The following is a 13683-nucleotide window of genomic DNA, read 5'->3' as shown; positions in this document are numbered from 1 at the left end:
ATAGGGCTAAAGTGGTTAATGTATGTATTATAAACGTAATCATTTATATCTGCAAAGTAACTAGTAACTAAAGTTTTCAAATAATTGTAGTGGAGTAAAAGTACAGTATTTGCCTCTGAGATGTAGTGGAGTAGTAAAAGTATAGACAATTAGAAATACTCCAATAAAGTAAAAGTACCTCAAAATTGTACTTAAGTACAGTCCTTGATTAAATGTACTTAGTTAGTTTACACCACTGGTTGCCAGTAATCCCCTTCTTGTTTCCTATTTCGGAGAGTCTCATGAACCCAAACTCTTTGTCATTTCTTTCTTTTTTTAGATTCTCCCTTTCCAATAAAGTAAGGCACTGTCCATTATGGACACTACACTTGAGATCAAGTTTGATAAACATAGCCGCGGCCGCCAAATAAAGTTAAAACGTAACCGGGCTGGTCTACAGGCTACAGGGAGGGAGGGTATTGAAGTGACAGATGCCGAGGTGCATCAATTGCCTGGCAACGTCAAGACAGGTGCACAAGGCGGTGCGGGCTACGGGGAGGGTCCTGAAAGTGAGTGACAGGTGCGTCACTCACTGGTTATTGGGACAGAAGGCGGCGCAAGCTACTCCATTTTTTAGAATGAGCTGGCTGCTGTCGGCCGCGCACAACCTGAGTTTATCAGCCGGCAGACATAGTTTGGTGTGACCGTGCCCTGTGTGGTCACACCGAACTGGAATTTTACCTATGAGGGCGGATACTGCCAATGCTTTTCAATGGGAACGGAGTGGTTTGTTGCCATTTGCGGATTTCTGCAAAAAAAAAAAAAAAGCTCTGTTCCCATTGAAAAGCATTGGCAGTATCCGCCCTCATAGGCAGAATTAAAGTTTGGCGTTTTTTTCAGTATTTTTTTCATTGAGTAAACTTATTCAATATACAACATGTCAGTTACCTCAGCTTTGAAATGTAGGGTAGACACTGAAGGAAAGTCTTCACTTCACTCTCTTCATCTGGCCAGCCTGTTAACTCAATTATTTTCTTCTCTGGTTGGAGTTTCAAGCATTCTAGGAAGACAGAGGCCTTTCTCTCTGAGAGGTCTATGGACCAGACTGTAGGAGCTGGGGGGTAAAGTGGCTTCAGAATTGGAAGAACATGTTTATTTCCTTTACTGCTGAAATGTTGGTAAAGATCAAGCAGAATGTCATATCTCGTAGTGTAAACAGAGAACAATGACAGGAGTGTATTCACTGAACTCTGAAAGACTTCCCTCTTATTAATTGCAGCCTCCAGGCACAAATCTAGTAAGAGCTTCTTTTCTTCCCCGTCCAGTAATCCAGGGAATTGTTCCTGAACCGGTGAGTCTACAACTCTGGATGCGTCTCTGAAACTTAATTGCAGTATTCAAACAAACATCACACAACACATTTGTGGAAGTTTTTGTAACGTATTTCAGAATTTTTTTCTAAAGAACATGACTGTTTCAAAGATCAGTAATTCAAGCAGCAAATGGGAAGTTATACAATTTGAATCCTATAAGAAAATAATAAATTATCAACATTACACTAAATCACACACCTGAGTCTGCCGATATGAGGCAGAGACTCCAACAGGGTCCATCTCAGATCTTGACAGGCAGTGGTCTTCCTGTCCCAGAGGAGGCAGAGGTGAACCCTCAAAGGACTGTTCTGCATGACCTCTACTGCTCTTTCAAACACTTGTCTTTTACCACAACTGACTGGGAGGTGCAACTCATTTCCACCAAAGCGAAGTAAGCCGCTGTAGTCCTTCTCCTCCTCACTGAGAAGTAAAGCCTCCCAGAGCTGGCTTTTCAAGGTGTCACACCTGGAAGAAAAGGTTTTCCTGAAGTGAGACCTTTCCCTCCTTAATTAAAAATCATGTAACATTACAGTAGGGCCATATTTGTTACTTCACAGTTAATGTTGCACTACCTGTAGGGTTCTATAACAGTTGATAGAATTGCTAGATTTAAAGTTTGCATCCAGATCCTTTTGAAGTAACATCTACAGATTTATGAAAAATGTGGTCCCTTAAAAACTAAACAAAAAACGAACTAATGTACAGTATGAGTGCTACGGTAACAACCTAATTAGATAAACTATAGAATATAGAGTGAAAATCAGAATACATGCTCACCCATCTAATTGGATATTTTCCAGGCAGCCAAGTATTGATCTCAGTCCTTGTTCTGATACAGTGTCCTTCAGTTTAAGCTTTAGCTTTCTCTGTTGGGACTGACTGATTACAAAGGACACAGCACAGTAATGGTGAGGATCAAGATTGTCTTTGCTCAAATCAAGGCAATAATCCAGTTTCTCCAGAAAGTGAAGACAGGCCTCAGTGGACTGAGATTCATACAAGCATTGGCATAAGAACATTATGTTGCTGTCATCAGTGTCATCCTGATCTTGATTTCGTAGGAATTTGCTTATCACTTCTCTAGTGAAAGTCTTAGATATGTCCTTCAACTGCTGATCTGGAACCAGACATTTTAACTTTTCATGATTTTTCTCGCCACTCAAACCACACAAGAAAGGGATCACATGTTTCATGTGCTTCATCTCATCAGTGCAGCACTGTTGCAGAAGATCAGTTATTTTGTCAGGATTCTTCAAAATCCACAACCCTGCGAAAAACTCCTGTAAAGTGTAGTGGAGAAATGCAGAATATTTTTCCCATTCTGTGGGTTGAACTTGAACATGAAGTGTGTTCAGGAAGGCTGAATAAACACAGCTGTCACCAGACAGCGTTTTTATGTTCACAGATTTCTCTTGAGTTGCCTGAAAAGCAGCCTGCGTCAAAGCAAATATTGTTTCACTGTTGTCTCTGATATACTTGTTTAGACTATCTTTTGTTTTGCCACTGTGCTTTTGAATGCATCCACGAAGAGTGTTGAGGTATATTTCAGTTACTGTGCATCGTTCTTGAGGTGCCATAGAGTTTGTAAAGGAAAAGCAGGCAACCACCATCAATGCATATACTGGGACATGACAAAGACTGAACAACTCCAGGTTTTTCACAACGCTGCTCAACTGCGCAGCGTTCAACATGTTAGCTAAGTATTCTCTGATGGACTTTGTGCTGAAGCCTTTCACCTCCAGTCTGAGAGAAGCCCAGTCTAATAGGAAGTCTGACTCAACCTCTGACTCAACCTCTGACTCAACCTCTGGTCTGCATGTGATAACGATCTTTGCCTCAGGAAGCTGTTCCCCATTAAGAATTGCCTCTATCACTGAGGGGACACATGTGAGTCCATCAAAAATGATAGTGACATTGTCAGAATTATTCTTTATGTCCTCCAGGACCTCTTCTTTTCCTTCATCAGGCATACTAAACGTTTTAAAAAGAAGATCCTCCAAACTCATGGGATTTGTAATGCAGGACAGTTTTCTCATATCAAAATAGAACATGTAATCTAGGTCCTTGTTGTCACTTTCTCCCCAGATTTTCAGCATTTGATGTGCAACTGTTGTCTTTCCAATTCCAGTCTTACCAACCAGGAGAATTCTGTTCTTATGTGTTTTGAGTATGTCATCTACAGATAGTCTCTGGATATCCTCAGGAATGTAGGTCTTCATTTTTTTAGGGCGGGTTTTCTTGCATTTTTTGTTCTTGATTTTTATTATTTTATATGGTGGAGTTTCATTTTCTTGCATGTCCAATACCAGTGGAGTGAAAGACAGATCTAAATGCTTATCCTTTTGTAGAAACCGCTTGCTTTGTTTCCACACATCTTCTGATAGTTTAAGAGCTTTTTTCTTTAACTTTGCCTGGTATTTGTGGCATGGTGTTGAACCTAAAATAAAAAATAATAGCAAGTGGATAAATCATCTGTGAACTGACTAAAATACCTACACCATTATTGTTGAATTATGGTTTTATCTTTGAATGCTCTTATAACTTCTGGGTTCATAATACAAAACATAATCACCATATCAGTGTCCAATACCGTATTTGTCCTTTTACATACCTTTAGAATAGTCTATATCCATTTCCACATCATCTCCGAAAGAAAAGCAGGTGATCCAATTGTGTAGGTCGATATTTAAGGTCCTCCTCCTCGTTATGTCAATGATCTTTAGCAATTCATAGCAGGCTTTCTCCCCTTTGTTTGTTACCCTGTCCAGTATTGTTCTTGTTTTATTAAAGTCAGTAGCCTCTGTCTGTATGTCACTGACTTCCTCCTCACCGAACACTCTTCGCTGATGCAGATTCTCCACGATAATAGAAAGGTTCTGTAGTCCCCCATTCACCAGGTGGGTTCTGGCGTTCTGGAGGTATTCCCGAGCTGACTGACTTGTACTCGCCATGTTAATTTGTACTCGTTGCAGGCTATACTAACTCCAGTCCATAGGCTATATTTTTTTAAATTGGCATTTGTGTTAATAATGATGATTCAATGCTTTTGTCCATTGATGTTTTCTTCATCAGTTGTGTAAAATACTGAAATGTAAACATATTGACAAAATATGCACAAGAATATCTATTGACAAATTGACAAAATATGCACAATATGCACAAAATGTGCACAAGGCATCATCCGCCATACAGCATCTAAACATTTCTGCCACCCTTAGTACAGTAGATACATGCTTCACTTACAATGATAATATTGCACATCAGACATACATCCAACATCAAAGAGTTACAATAAGCAATGCTTAAATCTGCTAAATAAAATAAAACTACATGAAGTAGTTTTCCATGTCAAACTAACCTGTCTTTCTCCAAGGTGGTTGTGTCCAGCTGGCTCTCTAACTGGGTGAGGTCATTCTGCTGGGACAGTGAAGCCAGTGTCCTCAGGTGGGACCAAGTCTGTTGTTGAGGGGACAGCCACTGCTGACAACTATACCTCCTCCCTCAGCTCCACAAGATCTATAACTAAATAATCTAAAGCAAAAGAGGTTAATGAATACTGAGTTTTAGTGTTTTTTTCTGTACGATACAAACATTTGACAAGTCACAGTAAATGATACTTGGTGGATATAGAAATCTGGTTAGAACAGTAAAAAGAAAAAAACACCTAAAACCAACTATTAGAGCACTGGAATCAAATGCTGAACAGAAGAATAGAGAATCATGATTCTCAAAAACTCGGTTCGGGGAGGGGAGACCTTCTGGGTTCAAATCAATACAAACTAGAAAAAGTGCTCCTCGGAGCACAGGTCTCCGCCAGGTCAGGTACGTTATTGTGGCCTCCTGGTGACGCTATAATAGGCCAATGTGAAAAGGGTGCCATTTGTTCAAGGGCTTTTCACTGCAATCGGACACTGCGTTCATTATTTGAGGCATTTTGTTCCAAAAATGTGCTTTGCAAAATTAGACCTGCTGGTGGCGTTATAACAGGCCAATGTGAAAAGGGTGGCAATTCTTCCTCAGCCTAATAGAAATGTGCCTGTGAAATTTCATGGAAATCGCAAGCTGCGTTCATGATTTGAGGCATTTTGTTCAAAACAGACTAGCGGATTAGCTGCTAACGGACGGACAGGACGGACACACGGACGGACACACGGACGGACGGGGGGTAAAACATACTCTCTCGCCATGCCTATCGGCCTGGCGGAGACAACAATTTGCAATACAATTCAATACAGTTCTGTTAAGAATTCCTTGTCGTTGTCACGGTGCGGGGTTTCGGCCCCGCCCCCTTCCTCCTCTCTGACTCTGATTTTGGCCTGTGTGTGAGCTTGGACCCGCAGCACGCCCGGCTGCAAGCCCTTGGGCTAATGACTTATGTTGGCTACTTAAGACTTTCCAGCCGGTGGCCTTTTGCTGGTTGATAACCATTGTTTCGGTGTTGTTTCTGTTTCCGTTCTGTTTCCCTCCTGCAAGAGGTGACCTTGTTTTGTAACCTTAAACTTCAAGTAAAGTACCATTATTTTCAACGTTAATCTGTGTCGCGTCCTGCGTTTGGATCCACCTCTCTGTCCGCGGCGATATCGTGACAGTCGTCTTGTCTTTCCACCAAATAATAGAAATATCAATAGACAATGACTCATCGTAAAGCAGTAATGGTATCAATACAAATTAACAATCCCATCCCTACTTTTTACTTCACTTGACAAAAAGACAGGCGCGTCAACAGTGAGGCCTTCAAGGCTGAAGAGGTGAGGCACGCCGAAGCGAGTCGCTTGGAGCCTTTAGTGGGCTAGCTAACTACTAGCTACATAAGTTAACATAACGTAAGGAGACTGGCTGCAAGTGGACGCAAGTCATTGACCCAGCAAAAGCGACGACAGCTTAGCAAAGGACATCAATATGATCGGGCCTGGAGTCAGTGTTGCCAGATTTTACGAGAGAAATAAGGAAGGGTTAAATGTCCGATCTCCCGGTAAATCTACATAATGAAGAATCACCTGCGCTGCAGGGGCGTCGCATCATGAGGGCAGCTGCCCAGGCAGTAAAGATTGTGCCCAGTCCAGCTGCTCAAACTCGTGGGCGAGATTCGCCAGGAAAAACAAGAAAAAATCAACATAACAACAACATTCGCGGTCCCTCACCTCTGTCGATACTATGCGAACGGCACTTGGTGCATGTACATTTTCTGTTGTAGCCACCTTTTACAAAGCTAAGCTGCCGACTCCTGCATACCAATGGTCTACAGTAAGTGTGACCTGTTAAGTACCGTAGTCTGTAGGAGTCCAAAAGAGAATGGATAATGGTCCTGGGATTCATGATTAAATTACAGAGGTGAGTAACTAAGTACGTGTACTCAAGTACTGTACTCAAGTACAATTTTGAGGCATTTGTACTTTAATCGAGTATTTCCAATTTCCAATATTTTTACTTCTACTCCACCACATCTCAGAGGCAAACATTGTACATTTACTCCATTACTATTATTTGAAAACTTTATGTAGATTTTGATTATTATTACAAAACATACAGTAACCACTACAGCCCTATATCGGCATTTGAAAATAGCCGATCTACAAGCTCACAATACGTCACGAATCACAATTTAACGCATTGTGAGCTTGTAGATCTGCTATTTTCAAAAGATTTGTATACATTTGAAAACTTGAAATGGGAGATTTTGTATAATGACTACTTTTACTTTTGGTACTTTAACCCTTGCATTGTGTTAGAAACCTGCATACACTGTGTGGAGTTCGCATGTTCTCCCCGTGTCTCCCAATCAAGGGGCAAGTCTTAGATATTTACGATGAGGCCGACAAAATGGCCAGAGTGGCGCTGTTTTACCCTGCGCCGACCTGCGGTGTCAGAAAGAATTTATTTATTTACGCAAGTGAATGGGTTTTTTGACAAACTTTAGACTAGATTTTCTTACTGTAATAAAAATCGTCATAAATTCTATATGCTTCCAGTCGCTAGTTTGAAGTCTCCTTTCAATCATCAGGATATGCGTTTTGCTAAATTATGGTCCTATTTATTATAAAATTGACGATAAAGTAGGCTATTCTCTAGGAGGGGCGGGATGATTTGATTGACAAGCTACACAACCAATAGCATTCATTCCCCGCCCCCCACTCTTGATTGACAAGCTACCCAACCAATAATGGTCTGGTCTCATTCTGACGCGTATTGAAAGATGGCGGAACAATCGGCTTCATTTTCGGTCTGTAGAAAGCAGCGGAGTGGGTTTGTCCATCTCATTTATACAGTCTATGCTCCCAATACCCTCACAAAAACATGCAGTAATCCTGGTCACTATACTGCCTCCCCCTGGTCAGCCGGGGCGCCTGCCAGGGAAACTCCCCCCTGTCAGGTGACAAGAAGGTCAGTTGGCTCTCATGCATTGAAGGAGGCATGAGCTCGGCCCTGGGCTCCCTAGCCTGGTGGGGGGAGTGTAGTGCCCAGGATCACTTAGAAAATTGGCTCCGGGTGAAAAAAAGGGTTACAAAATCGTGGGATAAAAGAAAAAAAAGAAAGAAACCTGCATACACTTTTGGTGTTAGCGGGTCAAATTTGACCCGTGATTTAACTAAGCCCAAAATACTCAAAACATATTTATTTTAATGTATTTTTTCTCCCACCTCATAGCTGACTTGTTATGCATTCATGTAAACACTTTTAAAAATAATATTTGGGTTAGTGTTTCATCTTTCAATATATCTCGTTTTCAATTATAAAAATGTCAGAAATTCACTCATTACATTTCCTATAATGAAGACAATGGATAATGATGTTATCCAGCTATAATACACTAATATTAGAACACACTTCCATAAAAAAATGTTTTTTTTTTTACTTTAAAATGTTTTAATATTATTAAAAATATTGACATCTGTGGTGTTAAGGGTCAAAATTGACCCGCATATCATAGACGGTAAAAAGTCATACAACCATTGCAAGTTGCTGTACTCTGTGCTCTACCCTGAGCCATCCCACCCTAGCAAAATGAGCAGGGGTTAGATGAGTTGAAGGTGTGAGTTGAAGGTGTGAGGCCAAGCAGTAGCCTGACATTGGAGGAGTTTCATTGAGCAGGAGCATACATTGAGGACATTGAGTCCTCAATGTCCTTCCTACAGACCAGTGATAAATCTTGTTCTATGGTTCACTTTTTTGATGACTTTAGTTGCCATTTTTTCACTGGAAAGATTTGCCTCTAAAATACAACCCAGGTAGGTAATTTCCTCTTTTCTTGTTGTCACACACTTTTACTGTGAAGCCATCGCCCTCGCAGAGGTTTATTTTGGACCCAAAGAGAATGGATTCAGTTTTACCCAGGTGTAATGATGTTTTGTTATCAGCGAGCCAGGTGCTTTCAATGTCTCTTTAGCTGTTTAGCGCATATTCAGTGTTGTCAGATTTTGCGAGAGAAATAAGCAACCAGGTTACATTGTTAAATTTAATGGGTTTATTTCGTCATAACGCCACATATGGTGAAGTATTGTAGTGCAGGTAATTGCAACAACCACTGATCTTGTGGAAAAAAAATTACCGGACCGGCAAATATTCTAAACTTTCCCGATTCTGCCAAGAATCATATTCTTTGAGACACACATACACGTTTTTGCCGGGTCAAACAAGGGAATCACGTGGCGTTGATCCCCTTCCCCTATTTGCTCATACTAGGACATGACGTATGTGTAGGCAGAAGAATGGGGGAGTCCCTGGCACGAAATATTTTCAGATGGGAGGAGGTCTGCAGACAAATACATAATTATTAATCGGGGGTCCTTGCCATGAAAAGTGTTTAAGAACCACTGGTTTAACAAAATTAGCAAACATGCCCAAATAAGCAAATGCACTCTACAAACCAGCCCAAAAAAAACTACCAATATTTACAAGAAACCTTACAGAAAAACAAGCACAAAGTCGCTGATAATAAGCTGACATGGTAACACTGCCTGGTTTGCATCATTTTGGCCTCGGAAGAGCATAGTAAGCATACAGTACATGCAACAGCATACACTAATATCTCAAGATGTAAGGATTTGCATTATGCTAGACTAGTGATGTTCATGTTGTGATGTTTTATGGTGGAATCAACAGAAGCTTGTACACTGTCCAAAAATATGTTGAGGCTCTTCAGGACGCACTCATGTATTTACAAAGGTGAAACAAGTGGCATAGTGAAAACATGTGTGTGTGTGTGTGTGTGTGTGTGTGTGTGTGTGTGTGTGTGTGTGTGTGTGTGTGTGTGTGTGTGTGTGTGTGTGTTTGTGTGTGTGTGTCGCAAAAGCAATAATATATAACTTATATATGAATATATTACCATAACTGACTATTTATATTAATTTGCATCCAATAGCACAGTTTTAGTTTTTGTCAATAGGCTACATACAGTAGATGAGGCCCTGTCTAGCTTCACAGGGCAGCATACTGTATGGAGGGTGTTCACTCTCCATTCCGACATCTCACCACTCCGACTAGTGGCTTCCGCGTGCGGTTAGGGTTAGGGTTAGGGTTAGGTATAGGGTTCGTCAACGTCGGAAAGGCGACATGTCGGAATGGAGAAATGCACCCTGTATGGAGCTACAGTAACACTGTCTATTATCTACTTTCAACTGAGGCCATGTTCTAAAATGCATAGATCAGTGGTTCTCACACTTTTTCATGTCAAGGACCCCAAATTATATGTATTTGGCCACAGACCCCCATCTGAAAAGACTTTTGTGCCATACAATATTTGTGTTGTTAAAATGTTTCAAAAACATTTTCCACTTTTCTTTAAATATTGTACACACTGCATCTACAGTTCACATAGAAAGCAGAACATTCTCTCTGTTCAGAGTATGTGCAGACATGGTGGCTGCAGAGAGGCAGGTGTTCTGTACAAGGCAGGGTTGTGGTCATGTTGAAGGTTTCATATCTGTCATTTCATTCATTTCTCATCACTAAACATGACGTACAGCCCCCACTGTGCCCACATCCTCTACTACTCTAGTGCTGTTCTCTACCCCCTTCACAACATGCACAACCCTTGGCATTTTAGTCAGAAGGAGTGCAAAGACTGAATAAGTAAATGAATAAATGAACATGTGATTCAATAACTTGTAAATGTACTATTAATTGGTGAGATCCATAACTGACCAACAATAACTTGTTCTGTAAATGTCAAAAGAGGGACTTTTGAGAATTACATTTTCATCAGTGGAAAAACACTCAAAAGAAGAAATGGTATCGGGAGTGTCAGAGCTCAACTGATCTCAGATCTTATAATGCTTATGGAAACTTTGTTTCAGAATGTGTCACAGATACAGTAATCATGCTGATGAAAAAAATACACCACCCTTCTACCCTAACTTATAACAATACAGATAAGGATAATGAAATAACGCTAATGAGGGCATCCGTGTTGATAGACAGAAACAAAGTCCGGTGTAAAATACTATACTAAAGGATTAAAGGAGCCCACATCCTAAAGAAAACTTCACCCCATCCAACTTCCCCTGTGTTGTTAAGTAACATGATTTACAGTAAACTGCAGAGAGTAGACTCACTGGGATCAAGTCTCTTTGCATGTTGCTGATCCGTTCTGGGTCTAGGGCGGATACGGAAATGGTACGTCTATGTATGTGTGTTTGTAAAGTACCGGATATGGAAAGCAGTCTCTATATCGGATCACACTGGTTATTTCACAATGAAACCAGGCTTTCCACAGGATGCAGGAAGCCTGGTGACATACAGTAGGCTACCACATGTCACTTATAGCATTAGATAACTAACATTCTTTCAGAATGTTGTTATGTTCTGTTCTGTCTTCTACTTTAGAGGTGAAATCTTAACCACCACAGAGAGAGAGAGAGAGAGAGAGAGAGAGAGAGAGAGAGAGAGAGAGAGAGAGAGAGAGAGAGAGAGAGAGAGAGAGAGAGAGAGAGAGAGAGAAGTCTGTACTTAATCTAATCAATAACAAAGAATCTTCTCTTATGGGTTCTAGGACCAGAACTTTAGGGGCGTTATATGTGTAACTTGGTAGCGGTGGCCATTTTTGGGGCCGGAGGGTTGGGGCCGGAGGGTACATAAACAGCTTGTAAACAGTGACCCGACCGTGTTATTTTTTTACTCAGTCACAATGGTGAGTTTTTTTTTACCAAAAACATGAAACTGCTATTTTGTCTCTGTTAACTGGAGACTGGAGTCATCTGATCCTGAAGCATTACACATTGCAGGAGTTTATTTCTTGAAATCGTCTGTCATAATATCGTTGTGGTCTTCACAACACGATTGATCCCCGACAAGGGCTGACACACTGTAGGATAGTTCACTAGGATGCTATCTCCAGAGTCAGACCCAATACATACATTTGTGTTTATTCCAATTCATTTTAATCGACGTATCCCGTGATATGCCTCTCTCTCTCTCTCTCTCTCTCTCTCTCTCTCTCTCTCTCTCTCTCTCTCTCTCTCTCTCTCTCTCTCTCTCTCTCTCTCTCTCTCTCTCTCTCTCTCTCTCTCTCTCTCTCTCTCTCTCTCTCTCTCTCTCTCTCTCTCTCTCTCTCTCTCTCTCTCTCTCTCTCTCTCTCTCTCTCTCTCTCTCTCTCTCTCTCTCTCTCTCTCTCTCTCTCTCTCTCTCTCTCTCTCTCGTCAAGAGCACAGAAGCGGTCAATGACAGAGTTGCCATGTCCGCTTATTATAAGCGACTTTGGGATTGTTTTTCTGTAAAGTTTCTTGAAAGTGTAGTTCCTTTTCTTGGCCTTGTTTTCACAAACCTGGTTGCTTATTTCTCTCTCAAAATCTGGCAACACTCACATACAACGACACACACACACACACACACACACACCACACACACACACACACACACACACACACACACACACACACACACACACACACACACACACACACACACACACACACACACACACACACACACACACACACACACACACACATCGCTCGCTCTCTGTGTCTTTCTCTCTCTCTCTGTGCAATAGTCTCAAATAAACAGCCCCCTTTGAGCACGCTCGCTCACTCTCATTCTGTTTTATAATGATGTTTAACTTAATACAGGACTGGACGGTAACTATGCGGGGGGGGGGTGTTTGTTGTGGTCAGGTCCACCGACCTTCCATAGCCACGGTGACTGTAATGTGCTCTCATTGGCTGTAGCGTACATCTCCTCGCAAGGTGATCGCAGCTCCTTTCATACTGTACGATATTGTCTGTTGTCCTGTTAGACAGGAGGGATTTCAGAAAAAAGGCCTTCTATAAGGAGGTTAGAGGCATTTGGGGGTAAAAGTTGGGAACAAGGCCATTTTACATAATTCAAGGGTGCTGAATCAGAAAAACACGGTTCCCAAGCAAAATTCTTAGTGCTTAACCTCCTAATTTGCATATTAAAATGGCTGCCGATTTTGAAGTATTTCTTAAATAACTCTATAACAAAGCAATCAAATCTGACAAATAAAGTGTATATATTTATATTCTGAGGGTCAGACAATGTGTGGAAGGTATTTATAATGTAATATATGTAAATAAATGTAAATAATGTAAATAAATATGCAAATTAGAGGCCACTATTACAGAAAACGGTTTCGTACTTAAAGTGATCCATCCGCATCCCCCTTATTTTATTTTATTTCTACTTATCTGTATGTTCACCATCCTTAAGACATCTAAAATACATATTTAGATCATGTAAAAATCCTGGTACATTTGGCCCCTGATGACCAAAAAATAAATTGCCCCCATGTATAACTCACCCCCAGAATGAGTTAGAGCCACAGAACTGGTACTGATAACTGAACACAAACTACTTTCAACACAACTATATAGAGTGGGATGGGGATGGCTATAGGTACACTTAGACGGCCAACAGGGACTAGCTGAAATGTATTAAGCCCCGTCCCTCTGTGTTCCTATTGGCTGGGCTTTAAACAGCCATAACTCCAATTCCCAGCATCGAAAACCTATGAAACTTCCTAGATGCGCTTAGACGGCCAACAGGAAAGGCTGACATTGTTTAAGCTATGTAGCCTAACTTTTCAGTTGATTGCCATACAGGCTTGTGTCCCCCCCCACCCCCGATGGGCCCTGCCTAGTACAGCCTAGTCCAGCCTATTACTGCCTAGTCCTAGGACTAGGCTAGACCTGGGTGTACTAGGCTTTACTGTACTAGACTCTGCTGGGCTCTAATAGTCTGTTTTCAGCTCTAGCAGGCTTTGCTAGGCTGTACTTGGCTTTATTAGGCTATAGAAGGCAGTACTTTACTTTGGCCTACAAATGTTCATGCAAAACTATTGGTGGTGCACACACAAACTATTGCCCGTGTACACAGT

The 13683-nt window shown here is 41.2% G+C and overlaps 1 protein-coding gene across 1 annotated transcript in view; it reads right to left on the bottom strand.

The window, feature by feature from the left end:
• LOC311061637 (uncharacterized protein) overlaps nucleotides 1-13683 on the bottom strand; it is a gene marked incomplete at its 3' end in the record, with an annotated part of 39905 nt that overhangs the window by 14810 nt on the left and 11412 nt on the right. The window contains exons 2-6 of the mRNA XM_084080328.1: nucleotides 4711-4883; nucleotides 3964-4436; nucleotides 2130-3789; nucleotides 1551-1817; nucleotides 928-1362 (exon numbers count right to left, since the gene is read on the bottom strand). Of these exons, the coding sequence (XP_083936454.1) occupies nucleotides 928-1362; nucleotides 1551-1817; nucleotides 2130-3789; nucleotides 3964-4303 (2702 nt within the window). The 5' untranslated portion in view covers nucleotides 4304-4436; nucleotides 4711-4883. The remainder of the gene's footprint in view (nucleotides 1-927; nucleotides 1363-1550; nucleotides 1818-2129; nucleotides 3790-3963; nucleotides 4437-4710; nucleotides 4884-13683) is intronic.

The sequence above is a fragment of the Gymnoscopelus microlampas genome (genome assembly GCF_963454915.1).
Source record: "Gymnoscopelus microlampas genome assembly, chromosome: 15".
NCBI lineage: Eukaryota > Metazoa > Chordata > Actinopteri > Myctophiformes > Myctophidae > Gymnoscopelus > Gymnoscopelus microlampas.
This window is presented reverse-complemented; position numbering and strand designations above follow the sequence as displayed.